The sequence below is a fragment of the Monodon monoceros genome, unplaced genomic scaffold, assembly GCF_005190385.1.
Source record: "Monodon monoceros isolate NGI ecotype Baffin Bay Population unplaced genomic scaffold, NGI_Narwhal_1 Super_Scaffold_14, whole genome shotgun sequence".
NCBI classification, from domain to species: Eukaryota; Metazoa; Chordata; class Mammalia; order Artiodactyla; family Monodontidae; genus Monodon; species Monodon monoceros.
This window is the reverse complement of record NW_021703770.1, coordinates 9,020,183-9,045,939: the sequence shown is the minus strand read 5'-3', so window position 1 is coordinate 9,045,939 and position 25,757 is coordinate 9,020,183. Positions and strand designations below refer to the sequence as shown.

The 25,757-nt window shown below is 46.7% G+C and overlaps 1 protein-coding gene across 3 annotated transcripts in view; it reads right to left on the bottom strand.

Annotated features, from left to right (window-relative positions):
• Positions 1 to 25,757, bottom strand: part of ASAP1 (ArfGAP with SH3 domain, ankyrin repeat and PH domain 1) — a 318,997-nt gene that overhangs the window by 24,244 nt on the left and 268,996 nt on the right. For all 3 annotated transcript variants that reach the window (XR_003793517.1, XM_029222664.1, XM_029222666.1), the window contains exons 15-23: positions 24,427 to 24,590; positions 22,891 to 23,024; positions 21,018 to 21,109; positions 15,557 to 15,743; positions 15,227 to 15,312; positions 14,030 to 14,145; positions 13,809 to 13,876; positions 12,403 to 12,510; positions 9,262 to 9,490 (exon numbers count right to left, since the gene is read on the bottom strand). Coding sequence is in view for 2 of the 3 variants with exons in the window: in XM_029222664.1 (XP_029078497.1) it covers positions 9,262 to 9,490; positions 12,403 to 12,510; positions 13,809 to 13,876; positions 14,030 to 14,145; positions 15,227 to 15,312; positions 15,557 to 15,743; positions 21,018 to 21,109; positions 22,891 to 23,024; positions 24,427 to 24,590 (1,184 nt within the window). In the remaining variant the exon portion in view is untranslated. The remainder of the gene's footprint in view (positions 1 to 9,261; positions 9,491 to 12,402; positions 12,511 to 13,808; positions 13,877 to 14,029; positions 14,146 to 15,226; positions 15,313 to 15,556; positions 15,744 to 21,017; positions 21,110 to 22,890; positions 23,025 to 24,426; positions 24,591 to 25,757) is intronic.

The window sequence follows — 25,757 nt, the reverse complement described above, 5'->3', positions numbered from 1 at the left end:
CCCGTGTCTCCTGCATTAGCAGGCAGATTTGTAACCACTGTGCCACCAGGGAAGCCCTGATTTCTAAAGGTTTTTAAAAAGATTCTACTTTCTCCAGAGGTAATGATAGGATAGCAATAATGATATTAATATCACACACACACACACACCACTACTGCAAAAGCTGACTTTTTGACCTAACGCTTTAAGAAAAAAAGGAGTTTGTTTTCAATGAGCGCTATGGGAGTAGTATATATGCTGTTAATTTTGTTTATTCCAAGAGACACTGAAGTGGCCGGTGTGTGCCGAGCACTATATGCTGGGCACTTTGACAAATCTCTCTTTATGATCATTACCAGGTTATGGTTTAACTGGACAACAGTGTCCACAAACATTAAAAGAGAAAAAAAGGAAAGAAACAAAAAAAGCTAGGAACACTGCCACACCAAATGTTTATCGCAGGATAGCAGGTACCTGGTGATCCAGAAAGGCTCCAAAAGAGCTTTTTACATTCTGCATATTAAAAGAGAAGCGTAATTACTGCTGGCCTCCTTCCTTGGGAAAACAAGCTTTGCTATTTCCCGTGATCAATTACCGCTCAGTACAAACACAGATTTAAACCCCCATTTCTCAAAGACAGTCTCGTCTTGGAAGTAAATACTGTTCATCTCAGTAAAATGGTCGTGTGCTTTAGAATTAAATGGCCCTAGCGGCAGTATTTATTCTCAGTCCTACTGGTGAGATACGTGATGGAAGCCTTACCGATATCCCCAATCAACGCCTAATTACGGCACCAGTCACTGAAGTTTCAGAAACTGTTTCATTTTTGTAACAGTAAAGGCATTGTTATTTTAGCCTTGTGTTTGTGCAGTGCTTCCTAGTTTTCAAAATGTGTTCGTACATGCTATTTGCCTTGATTTTCATAACAACCCCGTGAGGCATGTAGGTCTGGTATTACTGGCCCCATTTGGCAGCTAGGAAAGCGGGGCTGGGTGTGATTAAGGGTATGGAGCCACGAGGGGCGGAGCTGAACCCTGATGCAGGTCTCTGGAGGTGGCGAGGGCTCGCCCCGTCCTGAAAGCCAGGCCAGCATTTTCTGGGCTCGCCACACGAGGAAAATGGCAACAACAACCCTCGGTACTAGGAAGTGTAACTTTCCTCTTGGAAATAAATGGAGAATACATAATAGACAATGGTGAGATTCCCCAGCAGTTTCATCTGTATCGCCATCTAGGGACCTCCTGATGCAATGCATCTGGAAGGCCATAATCAATCCGTTTCAAATCCCGCCTGGAAACACAGATGGCCAATGGGGCTATGTCTCTGGGCAAAGCTGTCTGCGTACGTGGTTTTAGGAGTGATCAGACCAGAGTTGTCCTGTAACCACAAACCAAGCAAAATCAAGCTTCCTGAATCACCATTTAAAAAATGTAGGGGTTAGTGTTCCCTTCCTGACGTCATCACAGCCTTGTCTTACTTTCAGACATCAGCTACTACAGTCTCTAATTATCTGTCTTTGCTGACTTGTTCATTGCCTCTCTGTCCACCATGCTGCAGGTTCTACCAGGGTCAGGCTGTTCTCTGGCCTGGTGTAGAGAAAGCTGCATTTAGTAAATACAGTATCGAATTAATGGATGAATAAACTTCTACTTCTCTTGTTGTAAGGCTAGTGATCCTTAAGGAAGACAGAACGTCTCACTTAGGGTGACAGATCAGAAACCAGGGAGAGAGGGGACCTGGGGAGAGAGAGTGTGAAGTTCGAAAATAAATATTCAATACTGTAATGGACTTTCATGGCAAACAACACACAGACCCACCTATTGTTCTGTAACAGAAGCTACAGAAGGGAAGATGCCATGAAATCTTCTTGGCTGGTAGGGCATGAGTTAAAAAAGGGTGAAAAACACTATATCAGACCCCAGAAAAGCAGACAAAATTTTATAACTTTACTGTAAAGAGCTCAAAAGACTTCCAAAATAAGTAACTAGTCTTTAAGCACTAAAAAGGATGTTTCCTGCAAACTAAACCTGAGCATTGGCTTGGTCAGGAAAGAAGCAATTCTGGAGGGGTAAAGAAAGCTAAAACAAAACAAACTAAAAAATAGTAAACACAGCATCAAACAAACTCGAAAGGGGTGGAGGCAAGATTAACAGGTGGGGAGGGGACTCGGGCAGCCAGTTTTCTTCCCTCCACTCTGCCAGGGCCTGTGGGAATAAGGAGAAAACACCCTAAGCCACATTTGCCGCTAATACTGGCTATTATGTCAAACTATCCTCTAACACTTTTTCTTAAAAATACGGTCTAGACTTCCGAAGCTGCCATATATAGCTCCCAGGTTAAATTATTAGAAGGTCTTCTACAAGGAGGCAGGGTGTACCAACGCAGCTCTTACTGGGGGTTCACGTGCCTGGGGTTCTCCTGTATTTCCAGCAGCCTCTTGGTCACTCAGTTAGACGTTCTGCCAGGGCTTCAACGCTAGTGGCCCCGTGTGAGCTGTGCTGCCTCGAGCACCTCACCGTCACCGGCTCAGGGAGGTCCCTCACTGAGGCCTGCAGCTCAGACGTGTGGCCACCATGTGGCCAGAGCTCGGGAAGCCCACACGTGTCACGCCGCCGTGCATCTCAGAAGCCTCGAAGTTAATGACAGAGTTATATAGACAACTCTGGACAATACAAATGACAAACTTACCATTTTCTAATGGTTTTCACAGTACAGAACTTAAAAAGAATGGAAAGTTTCTATCATTTAAAAAGTAGATAGGGACTTCCCTGGTGGTGCAGTGGTTACGAATCCACCTGCCAATTCGGGGGACAGAGGTCCGAGCCCTGGTCCGGGAAGATTCCACATGCCGCGGAGCAACTAAGTCCATGTGCCACAACTACTGAGCTCGTGCGCCACAACTACTGAGCCTGTGCACCTAGAGCCCGTGCTCCGCAACAAGAAAAGCCACCGCAAGGAGAAGCCTGTGCATCACAAATAAAAGTAGCCCCCCCCCGCCACAGCTAGAGAAAGCCTGCACACAGCAACGAAGACCCAACGTGGCCAAAAATAAATAAAAAAAAAAATAAATTTATATATTAAAAAAATGTAGATAAAGATGCAAGAATATTTACTTAGAGAAGAACTGTGTGTAGTAGGAAGGCGCTATCATCATCTCCATGCTCAGGTGGGGAAACAGAGGCACGGTGCAGAGGAGAGGGGTGTGTGGAGAAAGCACAGTAGGCTGGCAGCAGGCCTGGCAGGATCCCAACATGGCAGTGACACTGTGACAGACGCAGCGCTGCACACAGAACACGGAGGAGCCATTCACGTGTCCTTCAGTCTCCTTCCAAGACACTGATCATTAAGAGAAAAGTGCCGAACTCAAGGGGCTCAGGGTTGGTTCTTTAACACTCATATATTCTTTTTTTTCTTTTTAAAAGGATTCTTTTTGCTTTTTAAAATTTATTTAGGGCTTCCCTGGTGGCACAGTGGTCGAGAGTCCGCCTGCCAATGCAGGGGACACGGGTTCGTGCCCCGGTCCGGGAAAATCCCATGTGCCGCAGAGTGGCTGGGCCCGTGAGCCATGGCTGCTGAGCCTGTGCATCCAGAGCCTGTGCTCCGCAATGGGAGAGGCCGCAACAGTGAGAGGCCCGCGTACCGCAAAAAAAAAAAAAAAAAAAAAAAAAATTATTTATTTTTGGCTGTGTTGGGTCTTCGTTGCTGCATGCAGGCTTTCCCTAGTTGCGATGAGTGGGCTTCTCATTGCGGTGGCTTCTCTTGTTGCAGAGCACAGGCTCTAGGTGCGCGGGCTTCAGTAGTTGTGGCACGTGGGCTCAGTAGTTGTGGCTCGTGGGCTCTAGAGCACAGGCTCAGTAGTTGTGGCGCACAGGCTTAGTTGCTCCGCGGCATGTGGGATCTTCCCGGACCAGGGCTGGACCCCGTGTCCCCTGCATCGGCAGGCGGATTCCCAACCACTACGCCCCCAGGGAAGCCCTGCTCATACGTTCTTACGTGCAAGACGCACAACAGCATTCCCTCTGCTCCCCTTTCCGCACCCTGGCGGTCGGGTGACCTTTGCTCCCCTTTCCGCACCCCGGTGGTCGGGCAACTGGGCTGGCGAGCCCGGCACTGCTGAGGGCAGGAGTCACAGACGTGCTCTTGGCCAGCAAGGAGGCCAATGCAAGGCGATACACGTGTGCAGTGCTTTAAAAAGGATTGAGAGAGACGGACAAAAATAGGCAGAACAAACAAGCAAACAAAAAGCCACTCACAAAAAAAAAAAAAAAAACCCAGAAAAATCCAGAAAAGTCAACACAAATGAAGGACAATGGTCCATGGGAAGCTTTAAAATTGAGCCACTCAAATGGCTACCTTCCTGTGAGATAAAAAAATCCCAGGAAACTCTACAGTCATCAGCATATGAATAAAGCCACTCACAGGGAAACATCTCCTAGGCAAGCCCAACTCCTGGAGCAGGGCACTTTCCTACCTTCAGACCCCGGGGCAGTCTTCTCCCTGGCCACCCCCCCTCTGCCCTAACTGTTGCTACAGACCTCAAATGAGTCAGAGAAATGGTGTATAAAATGCTTACACAACTGAGTTTGGGCACAAACATGGTGCAGAAGGATCGTCAGCAAGTCAGTTATCACAGCCCCAGGACATCTGGGTTAGTTTTATGAGTGTCCCCTCCTTGCTCTGGCCACACATTTCTAGGACACGCCTTCACTGATTCTGCAGTTGTTTGTTCACTCAGCAGGCACTGATGGAGCCCCCCTCTGTGCCAGGGACGCAGGGACAGCTCATTCCCAGCCTCCGTGTGGAGGAGTTCTGCCTCCAGCGGGACGGGGGAGTGAAAGGAAGACTCCCTTCACCCTCTCTTCAAACCTGGAGCGCCACCGACTGCTGCCCCTGATGAGCGCACAGCTCACTGCTTTCTCACCCACTGGAGCGCGAGCTTCCAAGCAGGAGCTCCCCGCTCCCCCTCTGCTACCTTGCCAGGGCCCAGGACACGTGCAGAACCAAACACATGCAGCAGGACCCAACAGGCCCCCGTCCTACGTACTGAGTGCTCACGCTGTGCCAGTCACTTTACATACGTTACTTCACGTTCTAAGCAGGGACCCAGCCAGCCACACACCTGATTCTTATTTTTCAGATGAAGGCCCTGAAACTTAGCAAGATGAGTTAAATGTGAAAAGGAGACCAGGGCAGGGACAGGGTTAGCACTTGGTGGGGAGGAACCCCAGCCTCCTAGGTGGGGCAAGGGAGAGAAGAGGATAGAGTGGGGTTTGAATTCACAGCGGCTCACAGCTGCCCAGCAGGCACGGTCTGGTTGACAGATGGACCTGCCTTGGAGGGTGTGTTACTCTCAAACTATACTCTTGGATTAACGTGGGTGCTTAGCTCTTCACCTACAGGGATGGCGAGGGCAGCACCGGGTTCAACATTCTCCGTGACGAGCACCCACGGAGCCCTTGGTGCACCAGGCCCTGAGCCGCTTTTGTGCAGATCACCTACTGGTTTATCAGACCAAGGCTGGAGCCTGTGTGAAACAGGAAGTCCACGTTATAGAAAACGTGTGTGGACTGCAGGAGTCCTACAGGTATTCACAGGATATGCAGAGGTGCTACACGATGCCTGAGTCCAGGGGACTGATCTCACAAACAGATGGGAATGAACTGAAGTTAGTTAGCATATCACTTCGTGCTTCTAAGAGCTTGAAAACTTAGTTCATTTAAGTAAGTCAAATAAGCTTCTTGAGATCAGACTCATCGTTCATTTACTTGACAAATCCTTTGAGTGAAAGGTGCCCACATCATGCCAGCCTTCGCCATTCAGAGCACCTGCTTATTTACCAGACTTGGGCAGCTCCACCCCGGTTCCTATTCCCCAAGGACGCTTCTTTAAAGCTGAGGAGTTGCAGTGGCTCTCAAATGTCAGCAGCAGAACCCTCCCTGGGGCACAGACTAGGTGCCAGGTGCTGAGCTGGAAGATTCCCGTCCCTCTCACTAACCTCCACAAAAATCTCGTGTCAAGTACAGTCTGTGCCACGGCTGTGTAAAAGGTGTGGAATTTTACAATGGGAGAAAACTGCAGTTCTGTAGCTTAAAATGACTTAAAAAGCAAAGCTACACTGTTGTCAAGCGCCTGTTCTGGGGGCGGCATCACAGTACCATGGTGCCCAGACCTTCTTCCCTACTCTGGGGACATGTGTGGAGTCAGAGTCTGAACAGTCCTGATAGGAGTCCCTCGCGGTAGTTCAGCTCTCTGCATTTTACCAAATGCTTTCTCATATATTGTCTCACTGGATTCTGATGACAAATGCACGAGGAAGACAAGACAGAGATGGACCCTCTTCCTCAACATGGAAAAGAAGAAACTACCATAGAAGATCTGGTTGCCAAGTCCTAAGGCCCACTTTAATTTTCTATCCTATTTCAGCCACCGCGTGACATGGAAGTTCCTCAGCCTTTTCAGGGCTCTGTTTCCTTAGCTGTACGTCAATCTTTCAGCATCCCTCTAGCTCTAAAAAAAAAAAAATCCAGGTTCTGTGACATGATTTTAACTGAAAGATGAAGAACAAACCAAATCTTGGCGATCCTGAAGAATATCTAGTCTTAATAAAGATACCGTGAAGTGGGGGGCTGGGCGGAGCTGCTGACCACGAGTGGGAACCTTCTGCATACTTAATTTTATAGCTTTGATTTAATCTCGCTGGACTTCACATCTGAAGAGGGCGTAGGCAGCAAAATGTTTCAAAGGCTTAAGAGTGGTGAGCTCGGGATTCTGAATTGCGAGTCGTCCAGCTCTGACTGGAGCTCTGCTCAAGCACAGGGGGCTTTGCCCGATGGCAATTTAGGTCAAACTCCTTACATTTTCATGAGGCAGCTGCAAGTTTCTGAAAATACTCCTGAGCTGGATTCAGAATAATTCCTTCTACTTTTGTCCTCTGTATTCCTCTCGTTAGTGGAAACTTTATCAGTTGTTTCTGCCTCACCGGAAACCATCATCCTTACGACCCCGAAGTTCTCAGTGTGGAAATGACTTCTGCTGCAAGCAGACACCTCTGCTTTACCTCCACGGGAAACTAGCAACCCAAACAACAAGACATCCTTGTTCCATGCAAACGGTTCAATCAGTTCAACAGAATGAAATGAAGAAAACGTAAGGAAAACAGAGGAGAGTTATCTCTGCGCAGAGCATCGGCTGGTCTTCAACTGTGTCTTCTGAGAACTCCATTCAAACATTATCACTATTCCAAATGTGTGGGCACGTGAGCCAAGCTGCCTGCAGGAAGTATCTCCCGCTTCGAACCCCTTATAAAAGTCACGGGCAGGCTGTGCTTCTTGTCTCACCAGCTCAGACCAAATCTCCGAATCTGATGTCCTGCTATGAGCAACCTTGGAAGAACACTCTGGCTGTAGCGGAGAGGGATGTCTATGTTCAATTATGGGATTGGGGGTGGGGGCAGTAAGCAGTCTATCCTTAGCCGACCACGGTTGCTACGGCCAAGTCTCTAGGCACTTGTTTCAGCAGGTGCATCACGACATAAACTTGGTCTTTGTCTCTGGGTCTTTGGGAAAGAGCTAATCAGAATTTATTCAACGCAGCAGAGATATACTTGGCACTGAGTCAGTATACTTTATGGGTTTCTGCGTCCCCTTGAGACAAAATTATGGAAAGGGGTAGAGGGAGGTGAGGGTGCCTCCTGGCCCCTAGGACTCTGGTGTCATTCTCTCCTGTAGCCCTTTTCCAAGGTTCTCAGTGACCGGGAGGCTCTCTGATAGGTCATCACCACTTTTTTTGGTAACCACGATCAGGGGATGTGAACTCTTGGAGAGTAACTCTCCACGGTCTTTCTTAGGGTGCAGAAAGGGACTCTCTGCTCTTAGCAGACTGCCACCCTGCTGGGGAGCATCATCGCCCCGCGGTGAGAGGTAACACAGGCCTCTTGCGGCACACGTCTGCGCCTTGTTATGCTAGTGATTTAAAAGGCACGTTCCAGCATGATGTGTGGAATGGTAAGGACGCCACCGGCGGGTTAAGCCTTTGGGTTACGTGCGCCGTTGCTCTTCTGGTCACTGGTTATCTCTGATGAGTGCTGTTTATGCCCGAGCCTCATTTTAACTTTCTCCACTATTTTATAATCTATGAGGCCATTGGGGTCTAAGAACACTGCTCCCATTTATAACACTATTTCAATGGAGAATAAGCTCTGAAAAAACACTGCTTTGAATAAAGCTCACATTCCCCAGAAAATAGCCCCAGTGTGATTCAAATAGGCACGCATTGTGCACCGGGGCCCTCAAACCTGCGCGAGCACGAGCGAGCGGAGGACACGGGGAGGATCCTGCACTTGGGTTTATGGCTGAGACCAGACCGGAAGCTACAGCTCCGGGTACCTCTCGAATACCCCCGGGAGGGGTGAGCCCTTAATGTTATCACTTCTGTGTCTTGACTCGTCCCCGTATAGGTGGGAATACGTGGACTTTCTGTGCAGGGCGTTCGGTGGATTCGGGGAACAGGATGCAGTCTTCATGGACCGTCACCACCTGGCATGAGCCCCGTGGGGGCATGTGACAACACATGGCACAATGACCCTCCTCTGGTAAGATCCTGCCCCAGGTGGTATCTCGTGGAAAACCACTCGCCAGAGAGTACAGGAGTGTGAGTTCAGGTCACACAGGACCTGGGTGAGGATCCCAAACCTCCAAGAGCCTCAGGCCAATTACTCTAGAGCTCTGAACCAGGACCCTGTCTGCCTGGTGCCAGCAACTGTCCTACCTTACCTTGTTCTGTGAGCGTGAAAAGAGAGGTGCTGGGCTTAGGGCCTCTCGTAAAGCAAAGGGCTTCGTAACTATTGCCTATCACTGTTACTACATTTTACTGTAGAGGAAAGAAACTTCTCAAAGAAGAACTCAAATTCCACCCCATATTACACAGGAAAGAACGCTGGTTTGGGAGCCATGTGGACCCTGGGTGGAACCTCAACTCCACCACTTACCGGCCGCATGACCTTTGGGCAAGTCATTCTACCTCAATTTTCTCATCTGTACAATGGGCGCAAAAGCACACACCTCACAGGATGGTTGTAAGGTTCACACAAGACAAGGCACGCGGAGTGCCCGTAACACTACTTCTCGGCTGTAACGTGGCAAATGGTGAGGTCCCTGTTTCAAGCTGCCCTGACATCACAGCCCACACTCTGCCACTCAAAGGCACCTCGAAATTCTTACGTCAAAGCTGGGTCAACTCCCAGCTCTGAAGATGGAGTCACAAAGCCCTTCCCACAGCCTGTACCTTTCCCGGCGTTTCTAGGAGGCAGCGGGGGTGCCTCCGCAGTCGGCGCTGTGGGTGAGTCTGTGCTTGTGGAGACAAAGATCTGGTTGGTGAAGGCGCCATAGGAGAGCCGTTGTTTGTCCCGCGGAGTGCTGAAGCCCGGCAGTGACAGCTTGTCCTGCGGGGAGGTGCTGGAGGAGTGGCAGAAGCTCTGAGGTCTGGGTGAGCGCTCTTTCTTGATGGGGCTCGGCTGGCAAATGAAATAACAGTGCGGTGGGTCAGCTGATAGTCCAGGATGACGCTTCAGGTGTCCGGAGGACTCTGCAGGGCAGGCTCAGGGGGGATCTGGGCTCCTGTGGCTCTCTGCGTTTCTGGGGGGTCAGCCACACAAAAGCCTAGGAGCCACGACACAGCACAAGGGAAACATCCAGAGAGTACACTTCTCACTCTCCTGTCATTACCAGGGTCCCACCAGGGACATGCTGGTTAGGGAGCATTGTATTCAGAAGTAGAAGGTCACACGGATTTAACCTTTAATCCACAAATACCTCCCCTGTGCAGGGCACGTTCACCAACAACTGAACAGTAGCTACTACATTAACTTTTCCATCCCTGCTCAGCCCTTTAACGTCGAAGCTCTCCACACTCACCTCTCTCCTCATTTTACACCCTCTCAGGAAGGAGCCTCATCTGCACCCCTGGCCGTGACTGCCACCTAATGTTGGGGACTCGGGCCTGTACGTCCAACCTCAACCTCTTGGATTCCAAACACTTTCAACCACCCATGACGGATCGCTGGCGTTTGCACTCGGCTCACAGCATCAGCACCCATGCAACTTCCCAAGTGGGAAGTCTCCCAACCTCAGTGGCATCGAGAGCCACCCAGTCCTGCACGGAGAGCTCAGAAGTACCCCTCGGACCCACAACTCGTGCAGGCACTCACCAGCACCCCCTGGACCACTGGTCTCCTGAACAGCCCCGCCTCAGTTTCTTTCAGCTCCAGCCCATTTTCCACGCTGCAGGCAGAGCTGGTAGGAAACCCTGCTCTCTGACAGCAAATCTCTGTTGGCCTGTGCCTGCTTAGAGGAAAGCCAAAGGGCTGAACTTGGCCTACCACCCCCTTCACGCCCTTCCTGGTCTAGGCTGCCTGACACTTCAGGGGAGCCTCTTGCCTCTCCCCACCCAGTGCATGTGAAGGCACCTCACACCTCATCCCAACCGGTCCTCTGATGTTCAGGCCCCATGATGACCCCCAGCCTCTGCACATGCTGTTCTCCCTCCCCAGAAGGATGCACTCCTTCCTACTTCCCTGCCTGGCAAGCTCCTCACCACCCTTAGAAACCCATCTCCCACAGTGTTTCCTTGGTAAGGTCTTCACTGCTCGCCAAGGCTGAGGCAGCCGCCCTGTCCTCTGAACACTTCTCAGGAATTTCGCCAACTCTTACTATAATGGTTATCTTGACTGTGTCGTAATTGAGCTTCTCTTAAAATGGTGAATGCCATTAGGACCCCTCGGTAGGAGCACCTTTGACTACTCCTTACATCCTGCCTGGGAAAGAGGAACCAGTGGATCCACAGCTGATGAAAAATGCACGCAGGAACCTTCAGAGGTAGCAACCGACAAGGGATTAATCTCCAAAAATACACAAACCGCTCAGGCAGCTCAGTATCAAAAAATGAAAGAACCCAATTAAAAAATGGGCAGGAGGTCTAAATGGACATTTCTCTAAAGAAGACATACAGATGGCCAAAAAGCACATGAAAAGATGCTCAACATCACTAATTATCATTGAAATGCAAATCAAAACTACAATGAGGTATCACCTCATACCGGTCAGAATGGCCATCATCAAAAAATCCACAAACACTAAATGCTGGAGAGGGTGTGGAGAAAAGGGAACCCTCCTACACTAATGTAAATTGGTACGGCCACTATGGAGAACAGTACGGAGTTTCCTTAGAAAACTTAAAATAGAACTACCATATGACCCAGCAATCCCACTACCGGGCATATACCCAGAGAAAACCGTAATTCAAAACGATACATGCACACCTCAATGTTCACTGCAGCACTATTTACAACAGCCAGGTCATGGAAGCAACCTAAATGTTCACTGACAGAGGAATGGATAAATAAGATGTGGGACATATATATGATGGAATATTACTCAGCCATAAAAAAGAACAAAATAATGCCATTTGCAGCAACATGGATGGACCTAGAGATGATCACACTAAGTGAGTCAGACACAGAAAGACAAATATCATAAGATATCACTTATATGTGGAATCTAAAAAAAGGTACAAATGAACCTTCAGAGGTAATTCAGAACTATCTATGATAAAGCCACACAGAACTGGGTTTAATCCCTGAGACTGTCTTTACTCGCTGTGAGACTTTAGATAAACCACGTGATTTCCCTGTCAGTCTTCTCCTCTGTAAAGTGGGACAATGACAACACCCCAATGGGCTTTTGATAGAGATGACCTGAGGTGACACGTGCTCGCTGCCACCTAGTTCATATTTAAACACTCAATCAGTGACAACTTGTTATTTATTAATTAGCTGTTTTGATGACTAATTTTATGTGCTGACTTGGCTAAGGCTATGGTGCACAGGTGACTGGTCAAACACCAGTCTAGATGTTGCTGTGAAGGTATTTTTTATATGTGGTTCACATTTGGGTTAGATTTTGAGTAAGAGGGGTGGGCCTCATGCAGGCAGTCAAAGGGCTTAAGAGGAAAGACTAAGGACCCCCAAAGGAAGAAGCCTTTCTGCCTGAAAACTCAGGACTGCACCCTCAGCTCCTGTGGAGTCCCCAGCCTACTGGCCTGCCCTGGGGATTCTGGCCGGGCCCGCCCCAGGCATGTGAGCCAACTCCTTAAAATGAGTTTCTCTCCATCTCTACACCACACACACACCACACGCAACCCCACACACACCACCCACCCACCCACCCCTACTGGTTGTTTCTATGGAGAAACCTGACCAATACAGCTATTAAGTGGCACTCAACAAGGATCAGAGACTAAACAAAGAAAATGGCCCTGGTGAATCAGGTCATAAGACCAAAATCAATCTCACAAAGAATGGGTCTTATCTGTATAGTGGAGAAAACCTGGGAGAAGGGCTAAGGAATCAGAGGCACTACGTACACTCACTTTGTCATCCAGATCATCATCGCTTTCATCCATCTCCTCCTGTCGAAGATTCCACTCATATTCTACGTGGACATGTGGATTGAACTTTCCAGATTTAGCCTGGGAAAGCTGAAAGTAACAGCAGGTGTAACCGCTGTAATTTCAATGCCAGGCACCCGGACATTATATAAACACTGAGCAAATCCCACCTCATTCCTGGTTTCGGATTCATCACCAGTAGCTGCACTGCAGGCAAAACTCTGATTATACAAACGGGACTGCCACAGGACAGACTGAAGAGGAATTGCAAAGAATTACGGGTGAAGCCTTTTTAATTCTGGTAACGTGACTTCTCTCCAAAATTAAAAGCTTTCTCAATATTATTAAAATGAGCCTCAAAACTGCAAATTCCCGCTGGAAGGCAAAATCAGAGTCACTGAAGTGCGACAGGTAGGTCAGCAGGCCTTTAAAGTCAGACAGTCCTGGTTCCACCCATGGCCCACTTTCTTAGTCATAAAATGGGGCAAGGGTAACTCCAGCGTTCCCAAAGCATTCTTGTAAAAATAAAGACGTACAACTGCTGGGCCTGGGTGGGTACTTGGCACTTAGCAGGAACTCAAGGGAATGTGACTTATCTTTCCTATCTTATCCTTCCCTGTGGTTAAGAGAATCATGCTCTACGCAAATGCCCAGAGGTATAAGCAAGAACTAGTGGGACTGGAGGTGAGTGTGTACACAGGATGGGGGGAGGGGAGGGAGGGCACTGGACATTCTGAAAACCATTATACTCCGAACTTTACTTGCTCAATTTTTGGAACTGGCTTCCCAAGTAATTCTTTCCAAAAAAAAATTATTTTTGTTTTTTGGCTGTGCCACACGGCTTGCAGGATCTTAGTTCCCTGACCTTAGTTCCAGGGATTGAACCCAGGAACTGCAGTGTTTTACCCACTGGACCGCTAGGGAATTCCCCAAATAATTCTTTACTGTTAAGCTACAGAGAAAGACTAATGTCTGGCAAACAAAAAAAGCAGCACCTTGGGACTTCCCTGGTGGTCGAGTGGCTAAGACTGTGCTTCCGCTGCCGGGGGCTCAGGTTCGATCCCTGGTCAGGGAAGCAAGATCCTGCCCCCGCCCACCATGTGGCACGGCCAAAAAAAAAAAAAATAAGCAGTTTGTCTGGTAATAAGACCTCTCAAATGCCTTTTAGCTGCTACACCATAACTGTACTCAAAAGACATGGATGACAAATTTATCATTTTACCATTTTTTCAAATGTAGCCTGAGTGCTTGTCTGGATTTCTTTAGCCAATGTCCAAAAAAAAAAAAAGAGAGCAAGAGAGAGAGAATCTGCTTCTCTCACTCCAGTCGTGGTTTCAGAGAACACCCTTTTAGGGCAGTTGGGCTCACCCCTCTCCCACTCCGCTTACCAGATCTTCACACTGGGTGGCCTTCAGTCTCTTTGCTATGTCCAGGGCAGTCTCTCCAGCCTGGTTAGCTAAAACAGGTGGAATACAGTTGCATGATTATCTAAGATACATCTTGAAAAGGCAAAGAACAATCCTCAGATGACAATGGAACAGGCATGTCTAGGTTTCAGCCAACTGAATGCTCTCACCGCAGTTATTAAAAGACGCTTGGCCACACTTACCGACATCCACGGTGGGTTTGCTCCTGAGAAGCAGCTTCAAACACTCAGGTTTACCATACATGCTACAGTAGTGCAGAGCCGTGTTCCCCAGGGCCGTCTGCTTATCCAGGTTCCCACTGAAAAATGAAAGTATTAGAAAAAAAATGACTTGCTCTATAACTTAAAACTACAGATGAACCACTTTTCCCCATGCTAACAACTGAGTCAAATTTGCGACCTACTTCTTAAAAGCAGGGAAGATGATGATGTTCCTAACATGACACTTCCATTTATAAGCAACATAATGACAATAACAGCCAGCATTTATTGAGTGCCTACTGTGTACGGGACAGACACACGTCTCCTACGTGTATTAGCTCATTTAGTCTTCACAACCACCTGACGGGGTAGGTATACTATAACCCTTATTTTTTAGATGAAAACAGAGAGGATGAAGTGCTTGTTTGCGAGACTGTCGAGACACAGATGATGGAGCAGGGATTTGAACACAGGCAGTGTGTCTCTGGAGCCAATGGTCTTAACCACTACGCTGAACCACCTCTATGGAAGAGGCTGGGCGATTGTACAATCTGGCTTGTGTCCAGGCACCGTTCTCCGTATGTGAGTTCAAATCCCCTCACTATTTTAATCACTCTCCTTTGGATGAGCTCTAGTTCCTCCTCCTAATCTGTAGCTTACAGAACTACCCAACAAAGAATCCAGCAAGTCTAAACCTGCTGTGTCCAGTATTACTCTCCTATTAGTATATCCTAAACTTGAATTAGCAATTGGGTCAGCCACACATACTGATCTCTTACCATGAACTTATAAACAATGAAAACTCACAGATCTGTTACCTTGAGCTGTTAAGTGTCCTCTCTTTCAACCTCCCTTAATGCAGCAGGTTTTGGACACAGAGATAGGATTTTACATTTATCTAGGCCAAGGGTTGGCAAACTACAGCCCACAGGCCATATCTGGCCCCTGCTTGTTTTTGTAAATACAGCTTTACTGGAACATGGCCATGCTCACTTGTTTATATACTGATTGTGGCAGTTTTCACACTATGATGACAATGCTGAATGGCTGTGACAGACACCTCATGGCCTGCAAAGCCTGTAACAGGATCTGGCTCTTTGCTGAGTCACGAGGTAGGCCGCCAATAGGGCTGGTTTGCGTTAACTCACAAGGCATATCCAGAGAAAACAAAAACCGTACCAGTTTTGTACAAGGAAGTCAACCAAGTGGAGAGATGTCTGGTCTGCAGTTCGGACTGCAAGATGAAGGGCTGTCTCCCCGAGCTCCTGAAAGGAAAGGAGAAGTATAAATAGGGTGGTCAGAGGTCCTAGTTTGCCCAGACAGGCTTCATTTAAGTCAGCTGCCCCAAAGTAATTATTAATAGCAGCCCCTTTCACCCTCAAATTGTCCGGATTCAGACACGATCACTTAATGTATAACAGTCTCATTCTGTGGTGTTACAATAAAACGAGTAATCTTTTCAACTGATTTCCCGCGTCCCTCTTCATCCTGATTTCAGTGAAGCTGTACCTGTCCGGGTTCCAGCAGCGGTTCCATTAGCTCTACCCCCTCTGCATAGACTTGAATTAGTGCAAGTAAATCCCTGGATTTGATGGCCTCAAGCAATTCATTCAGTTTAGCTGACGAAGATGAACAGGTCTTCCGTGAAAATCTATGATCTACATACTTTGCAGTGATATATTCCTTCCGTACAGTCCTAAAATAGAGCAAAGCAAAATGAACTAAGACTTTTTATTTCCCAAGAGCTAAGAAAGATTTACATTTTCTGACAAACAGTTCTCTCTGAGAAGAGTCATTTTATGTTATTTATTTATTTATTTTTGGCTGCGTTGTGTCTTTGTTGCTGTGTGCGGGCTTTCTCTAGTTGTGGCAAGCAGGGGCTACTCTTCGTTGCAGCGCGCGGGCTTCTCATTGCGGTGGCTTCTCTTGCTGCACAGCACGGGCTCTAGGCGCGCAGGCTTCAGCAGTTGTGGCACGTGGGCTCAGCAGTTGTGGCTTGCGGGCTCTAGAGCACAGGCTCAGTAGTTGTGGTGCACGGGCTTAAGTTGCTCCGTGGCATGTGGGATCTTCCCGGACCGGGACTCGAACCCGTGTCCCCTGCACTGGCAGGTGGATTCTTAACCACTGCACCACCAGGGAAGTCCTGAGAAGAGTTATTTTAATTAAGATACACTTCTCTTCAACGTTCCAGCAAACAGGTTTAGACCAAGTTTATTCTAGCAAAGACAGAATGAAGACGCTGACAGGAAACTGAGGCTCAGCACAGCTGTCGTTGAAGCTCCAGAAGGACACAGACGGTGGTCTTTCCTGCCATGCCCAAGTGGGCCTGGTGCATTTCTCCTTCTCTTCAGGACCTACCCCCTCTCCACTTCAGTTCAAGTGGTTCTGGCCCCACCTCCCAGCTGCAGGGGTGAGTCTATGACCTCAGTGGCCTGATGGTCAACTTAAGGCTGAAATGGACGCTGGCTCAGAGGAAAGAAGAGACAAGAGTCAGGAGAGTGAGCTACGGTCCAGATGATACTGTCTGACATCCTGGGTCCAGCTGTACCTGACCTCACCCGTTACGTGAGCCAATTAATAAAAAGACAATGAATGGATTTTGGGTTCAAATCCTAGTCCTACAGCAAACCAGCTGTGCAACGTTAGGTAAACTACTTAATCTTTATGACCTTCAGTATTTTTTTTTTTCATTTGAAATTGGGGACCACACTCCATGTGTGGTAGCTGTTACTGTTTCCCACATCCCACAGCCTGGAAACACTGTTTAAAATAGCGCTGATGCTTTTTTCTTTCATTCTGGGTTGGCAGCAGAGAGCTGGGCTGGTTGACGGTGGCACAGAGCCTTTGGTGAGTTGCAGGTTCTGCTCGGGAACCAAGATCGTACACTCAAGAGTGCCCTTTATGCTTAGGTCAGAGTCCTCCTAGAATGGCCGTAACCTGATGAATTGGAAGACTTCCAGATACCTGAAAGGATGGCCTAAGCCTGGCTTCTGAGACTTGCTGTGTGTGACTTACATCAAGTTTGAAAGGCAGCTACTGTGTGGTGGATGGAACACCAGACTTAAGAACTAGATGGCTTAATGCAAGTCTGATACCACTTGCTACCTCCGTGACCCTGGGTAAATCAAGTTCTCGCTCTGCCTCAGTTTCCTCACCTGTGAAGTATTAGAAATCATACCTGCCTTACTTACTACCTTCCAGGTATGGAACAAAGAATGATGCACGGCTATGGGTGCACTTCTAAGCTTCCTTTCTACTCTTATCCAAGGCGGGTAGGGCTAGGATCCATGGCAGGGAGGGAGACCTAAACTGCAGCGAGCTCTGCAGGTGGGCTCCTGTGGCTGGAAGCATCACGCAGATGCTACCTGATAATCCAGCAGAAAAGATGCAGAGGGCACTGAGGTATTGGCCCCAGGTCACCTAGAAGACCACCTCCAGTCCTGGCTCTGCAATTCTGTGGCTACAACAAGTGTCTGAGCTCTCACTCGGCAGGATGTGTTTAACCCTTTCTGGGTACTCAGAGTTATCTCTACCTAGTCACATTTAGTCCCCCGGCAATGGAACGCTTTCTGGCATGGGGCACCAGGGAGGGTGGAAAACTGACTTGTCTGAAAGTCTGGACGCCAAGAGTTCTAGATGAAAGACAACTTTCTCCTTCTGTCCCCCACCAAACCCGGTCCTTCCTACCTACCCTGGCTCAGATAACGGTACTGGCCATTCACCTAGATGCTCAGGCCAAAAACCGTGGGCGTCATCTGGACAATTCCCTTAAACACCCCATGTTTAAACTGATGAGCAAATCCCGGTGGTTCTCCCTTCAAAATACATTGAGAACTGAATTGAACTACTTTCCACCACCTCCGCCGCTACCACCTTAGTCCAATTTATCTTTATTTCTCAGTGGATCTGGTATAAATTTCTCTTCAGTCTGTCCCCACCACCCCCTATAGTCTGTCCTTCACTCATCAGCCACAGCTGGGTTTCTCAACCTCCATCCTACTGACATTTTGCCTGGATGATCCTTTGTTATGGACGGCAATCCCATGCTTTGTAGGATGTTCGGCAGCATCCCTGGCTTCTATCCTCTGGATGCCAGCAGTACCCGCCCAAGTCACGATGTAACGTGTCCAGACACTGCAAAGTGTCCTCTGGGGGCAAAGCTGCCCCAGCTGAGCATCACTGAACCACAAGGATCCATTTAAAACATAACTTATCACGTCACTCCCTTTGTTTGACAACTTCTGATCACACTTAGAATAATAATATCCAAAACCATTCCACGACCTGCAGAGCCCTACGTGTCTGGCCCCATCTCTGTGGCATCTCCCAGCACTCTCCTGGCTCAGTTCCCTGCAGCCTCACCTGCCTTCTTGTTGTCACGTGAACACGCCAAGCCTGTCCCCCTTCAGGGCAGCAACAACTTACTGTCCACCTGCCTGGCCTGCTCGCTCACACCTGCTCGTCATACCCTCTAGTTCTCAACTCAAATGTCGGGTCCTCAGATGCTCCCTGACCCCCTGCACGTCAACCCCTCACTGTTATGTTTTCCTGCTGACACCAACTACCATGTGAACTTAGGTTATTTACTTTCTCATTCCCTGTGTTTTCCTCACCCCAGTCAGAATGTAAGCAGGATGGGAGCTGCCTTGTTCACTACTGACTGTATCTTCAGCACTTAAAAGTGTGCCTGAAACACAGAAGTTGCTTAATTAAATATGTGAGTGATTTAATCATGTTACAGGAGATTCACTCCATTCCTCTTGGTCGTGCCCAAATGAGAGAATAACAACAATAATGATGACAGCAGCAGTAAATACTCACTACATGCCCACAGCTGCTCTAAGCTCTTCTCATTAGTCCTCCCCATGCCCTAGGGGGTACACACTCTTTGCAGGTGAGGAAACTGAGGCTCAGACAGTCAAAGCTACTTGCCCAAGATCACAGTTTAGGAAGTGGATCTGAACTCCCAGAGTCTGGCAATAGCGGCTACGTTAGAGATTTGGAGAATCGTGAGCTCTTTGAAGGGGAAGGCCTGACGGAGGCCACAGAGCTGACGGGGCGCAGCGCTGACGCTGTCTCCCACGTGAAAAGCAGGAAACGAAAACCCATGCTGTTATGAGATTTATCCTAAAGAAATGCCTTCGAGGTCTGGGTCATGTAAACACTTCAAAAACACTGGTGTGGGCAAGACTGGGCCGTGTGTGTGCTTGAGCACTCACTGTTACCACATTTGTGAAGTAACCCATGGATCACATTTGTTTGCAGTTGTTTTATGATCAAACTAGCTTCGGAAAGCCCTAGTTCTCAGTGTAATCTGAGCTCATTAGTGTGAAAAAGACATCCAAGCAGTGTTTGTGCTAGGACGATGCTTGAAGGTTGCTGTTAAGCCAGACGCTCCCCCAGATTAGCTTAGGATATTATATTCAACATAGGCCCCCAACATCCCTAACTTTTCTTCTGTGACACTTACCACGACTACGACTAAGTGATTCACTGTTTAGTTTCTTGGTTAACACCTAGCTTCCTCTCCAGGCTCTAGGTGTCATGAGGACAGGGTTTATATCTAGTTTGTGTTTTGACGTTTCCCCAGCATCTGACGTAACATGAGGCACAGACTAAACGTACAATATGCATTTGTCTAATTCAAGAAAAGACAAATGCCAAGAGGCCTCTGGGAGATCGAATTTCGTGATTTCAGGATGAAGAAAACATGTTCCTCGAATGTGCCTCATAAACTGCTTTGCAAATTTGGTGCCTGAATAACCAACCACCCAGGAGGGGCTGGCAAAACATTTAGGCTGGCGTCTACTTCACAAAGGCTTCCCTGATCACTCGAGTAGGAATTAAATCTCTTTTCTCCTATCTATCCACAGGATTTAAAAGTTTAAAGTGTAAATTCAATGTAAACCTTTTTGAATATGCTTAAAGATTCACATGACTCAACAATAAAAATGATATCAGAAGGTGCTTACTGAGGGGGTCCTACGCCCACCCCGGAGGAAGCGCTTTTATTAGTTTCCTGGGTATCTGTCAGTGTTTCTTCAAGCAAACCCAAGTTTAAATAAATATATATGTTTATGTGTGTCCTTCACTGTCCAAATCTATTGGTGTCTGGGTCCAGATGATGAGTAGCGAGAGTTCACAGTGAGGGATTCATCAGTAGAAGTACCCAAAATCTGGCTCCTGAGTTTGGACAGGGTGCCTGGGTCGGGGGTGCGGGGGCCTCTGTGCACTTGTTCCCACGCCCTCCACCCTTCCCTGCCCCAAAGGCAGCGTGCCGTGAACACTGCACTCACTGCACCTGATGTTTCCACTTGACAGTCATCCTGGAGATCATCCCAGATCAGGACAGAAGAAGCTTCCTATTCCTTTTTACATCTGCAAGGGGTTCCGCCGTGTGGTCATACCACAGAATATTTCATCCTGTATCTACAGGTAGACACTTGCTTTGTTCCTAATCCTTTTCCATTACAGAACAGGAAGAACTTCCCAGAAGTGCCATTGCTGAGTCAGGGTAATAAATAAATCTATAATCGCGATGAAAATGGCTAATTTGTCCCTTATGGATAGTGTACCATCTGTACTCCCACCAACAACACAGGAGAGGAGATGTCTGTTTCCCCACAGTCTGGCTGAGTGGGCTGTGAAGCGTTTGGCTTTTCGCCAATCTGATAGGAATCTCCCGTGGCTTTTGTATGTCTCTTATTTATCACAACATGTGAGGATTAAGAGATAATTGTCCTTACGAAGATTTATCCTCCACAGAGCAGCTGCAACTACCTAGGGAAAGGTGATGATGAAAATAACCGGGTCATTCCAGAAATATGTCTCAGACACTTTACTTTTCTCTGCTTTTTTCTCATAATGAAATTTCCTCTGGGGAAAAAAAATACTACAACCACTGAGAAGTTTTGGGGACAGAAGAACAATTATAGAACAATAAAGAATTCATTGTATTAGAAGTACTTACATATCACTTGAAGGGGTGGGTTTTGGTGAGGGGCTGGGTAAATTTGCTTCCATAATATCATTAAAACTATTGTTTCCTACATTCTTGGCCAGCTGTAACATAAACAAAACACAATATAGCAAACTCCTTACTACTAGTTTAAAAGTTTCCTATTATTTGCTTTCGAGATTTCTGAATACGTATTTTCCCTCATTTGACTCAAAATACAAACTGTCCATCCACCTGGTCAACAGATAACTTATGGAGCACGTACCCTGTGCCAGACACTGAACTTCTGAGCGCCGGAAATACAGAGATGGGCAAACCATGTTCCCTGCTATAGGAGCTAATGGACTAGTGGAACCATGGATAAGAAAACCAATCATTTTCACAAACATAATGTGATAAATGTTAGACTAGAATAGGATGTGGTCCTACACATACACACACACACACACACACACACACACACACACACACACGAGATTAGACAGAGCAGATTCCAAATATGAATCTAGGTTAAATGCTTAATGGACAGCAATAGCTTCTCAATTACCATCACAACTCATTTCTAGATAAAGCAGATTTACTGTTACTGAACAGTAAAGGATGTAGGATTCCTTTATATTTGGGGCACCAATTAAGATGCTGCAGGATTCCTTTATATTTGGGACACCAATTAAGATGCTGCAGGCGATTACTGAAGAGGCCCCAGGAACCATTTTGCTTCTGGGTTCAAGACCCTTCCAAGAAAATTTGTCCTGAAAGGCTTTTGGTCACTGAGATAATTTGGGGATTGATGTGAAGTTTATGAAACACTCATGTGATCAGGTCTCTTGGATTTATCACATAGTTAAGTGTTTACGATGGACTGACACCATTTTCATACTAAAGAAGAACGTTTCAGGTATTAGGTCCGAGCCTTTTCTCTATGACCCTGAAGTGAATAGGGAGCCGTGTTTCAGGAGGATACTTCCTAAATCAAGGGGCTCAGGCAACACAAGACAGACCACCATTGCTTAATGGGTGCTCAGATGACAAAGGCTGCTGGCTGGGTGACTACCTGCCCTGACTCTGGGGTACTTTGCTCCCGGCAGGGCTAGTGATAAGCTAGGCTTTCAGATTTTTTGAGCCCCAGGCACACTCAGGTCCTGATCAAGAGCCTCCTGTGTGAGGAGAAGCCCTACTTTACTTCGAACCCTTTCACCCTTAGTAGAAGGACTCTCTCACAGGCACCAGGGTTCCAGTTATGCAAGACAGGACTGATGGCCACAAGGTATTATACGAGATGCCATAAGTAGGCCTTTCCTTCCTTCATTTGGTGAACTGTGGGACCAGTTTAACTTGGACCTGGTGAGGGTCCACTTTCCATATTATAAAGCTATACACCATAATGGCACGCAATTTTTTCCCTGACCACCTAAAGAAGTTACGGGTTAAGGAGTGGTTGGTTTATGACAGTAGCTAACAGGCCACTCTCAATTCATGTGTACTTTTACAAACTTACAAACAGTAAAAATAGAGAAAAACTCTTTGGTCACTATCTTTAATAACATAAGCCACTAGATAAAGTGAACATGCGAGTTCAACATCTAACTCCTTTTACTGCTATGACAGTGAATCATATAAAAACTATTCCAAAAGAAGAAAAGCAGCTTTGAAAAAGCCTATCCTAGAAGAAAAGAGCCATTCAGTGGTGCTAATTATAGAAATGTATGATTCGCCAGTTCTTCAATCAGGAAGTAGAAACAGTCAATGTTACATACCACAAAATTTACATTTTAAATACCTATTTAAATTCACTAAATTCAGGAACTAGAATTCTTTGCACTCAGCAGAAACAAAAAACCCCAAAGCAATATACTAAATATATTCATGACAGGTCACTACTTACCAAGAGTTCAGAAGTTCCTAATTTGTCTAGTTCCAAAGACTGAATGCGGGAAATATGAACCCCCATTTCCCTATGGATGCCGGAACATTCTATGCAGGTCAAAATCCCCAAGTTGGTTGAAAGCCAGGTGGGTTCTGTGGAAAGGATTTTGAAGACAAGATATCTAATTTTTAGTGTGCCAACTACAGAGGAAGCTAAAACAGTAGTAAAATTTGTTAAAAACTATAAGGGAAAAATTTAAATGGAAGAAATGGATGCTTGCAGTTTAGCCTAGGGACTATTATAAAAACTAATAGCTTGTTAGAGAGCAAATTTTAAGACAAATTTTAAAACTATCCCTTCAATACTGAATTGAAAATAAAATTCAGTGCTTTATTTTTGTGAAAATGTGAGAAAGACTTTGCCCAGGAGGCCGAGGAAACATCCTGACAGTGATAGATTAAAGGCCTTCTAAGTACAGCTCACAAGGGACTGGGTTCTACAGCCATCGTTAACCTCCACGCTACAACCCAACTTAACCCGTCATCCTGGTTATGGCTTCTGCACAAGCACCTCTTGGTAATAAGATAGCTTTTTCTACAACCCCCAAGGGCCCCAGAGCAGAGCCTCCTCTGCCATACCCTGACACTGTGTCAGTCACTGTCACACAGGTACACAAAAGCAGAAGATGTGAGACTTGCCTCTGAGGTGCTTATGGCCTGTTGTATACAGGAGCCCATCTGCACTAGTAAAACAATTAAAAAGGAGATCATAATGCTTAAGGATAGGTTTGCACGACATTCTGACCCCTACTAGATGTGTGACCTCAGGCAAGTCAATCAACTTCTCTGATTCCCCCAGTTTTCTCGTCTGTGAAATGGGGATAATTTTAGTTATCTTGCTCAGAGAGACTCTGCGATGATTCAGTACGTAAAGACCAGCAAAACAAATATCACAATCCTTATTATAACGTAAGCATTCGATCAATGTTAGCTACTGTCAATACCTAAGTAACACAGATGCCATATGAAAACAGAAATTTGGAGCAAGGGGACACCAGTGTGATACAGAGGTTGGGGAGGTTTTACTGAACGGGAGGAAAGGTACCGTGTGCCAGCCAATGTCATATACACCATTTCACTACACCCTCATAACAGCTGAGGTTTGTTATCCCACTTTCAGGATGAGGAAACTGAAGATCAGAATAGTAAAGGGACTTAGTATGAGGTCGTCCAGGCTCTGAGAAGCGGGCGGGTGATTCCAAACCAGGATGATGGACTCCGTGTCCAGTGCTCACCCCTTACTGTCCATTTAACTGGACCTTACAGGAAAGGTGGCATTTTGGCAGGTGCCATTTAGGGAGAGCAGGCGAGGGCTTCCCAGGTAGAGCAAGCGGCAGGGGTGAAAGCACTCAGAGGTGGGACAATTCACCCACCTCTAGGGCATACATGTGTCTGTGTCCACAAGGAGATTAAGGCATTTTAATAACCTGCTCATTTATATTCTACAGGAAGAGAAGGGATGTTTAACAAGCGGCTGAAGTCTGGGGGCAAATACCTGACGAGCCGCAGTCGCAGCAGACATCATTGCCTGGGAGCCGCTGGACGTCCTCAATGATGGCTTTCGTCAGGTCCTCCAGGCTGTTCTCCCCCGTGCTCTGCTCTCCACGGAAGGCCATGGTGAGGGCCTCTTCTTTGCTGTTCGTCAGCACTGATATCCACCTGTTGTCAGAAACAGGAGGAGGAGACATAAGAGCCTGGTTGGCCATTGCATTCTCCTTCCCCTGCAAAAGAATCTGTTTTCATGCAGAACTGGCAAAAGAGACCTCCCCATAGCAATACAAAGAATGGAAAACAACACACAGGAGAGAGCTAGCGAGATGAGAGGAACAGATGAGAGGGTGAGTATCAATGACCAATGGCTTGCGTGAATACATAGGCGCCTGCGTTTCCACGGAGACAGAATATAAAGGGAACGTCAGAACGAAGAGGACTCAGAGTGGGACCAGCCTAGTGCAAGGATGAGAAAGAACAGGTGAGAAAGGAATAGGAGGCAGGAAAGGGAGTTTAGCAAAAGGCATTGTTTCCTGGGAGTCCATGTCAGCGGGGGCACTTAAAAGTGAAAGTGAAGGGGTATTTCATTTTCCATGAAGATTCATGCTTATGAAAAAGGTACATTAACAATGGAAACACATGATGTTTATTTTATGAAATGAAAAGTGCAGGCTATTAAAATATATGTACAGCATGACCACAATATGCACCCAACAAAATAACCCTTTGCTACTAATCTATGCGTAAAACAACCTAAATACCCAATAACAGGGGTTGATTAACAAAGCCTGAAATAACCACAAAGTGGACTAGTTAACCAGGTATTGAAATTTAAGTTTCCAACTAATTTTTGGATGACTTTGGGGAAATGATCACAATGTTTTGTGAAATAAAAAGGAAAAAAACTGTCATATGACATAATCTCAAATTTAAATGTATTTGTGAATTATATATTTTGTTTGGGGAAAAAAGGGATAGAAAGAAACTCACCAAAATACTGGTTGTCTCTGAGTGATTTTTTGTAGAAAAAAACAGATGGAACACTTGACTCTATTTTTCTGTAACTGTTTGAATCTATAATGAGTTGTATTACTTTCATGAATGAGGAACCAAAGCCAAATTAACTTTTTTAGAAGAAAATCAACAAGAAAATGAGAACAAACGGTGGTTTAGAAATGTTTTTCATTTCATTTGAATAAGTAATAGAGACAGCAATGAGGATTAAAAACCAAAGCAAAGTATTAATACCTGAATAGGTGAACTGCAAGTCATACCTTTGACTCTAGGTGGCGCTCACCCACACTGTTGTGAGAAAAAGGATCGCACAGCTTAGCT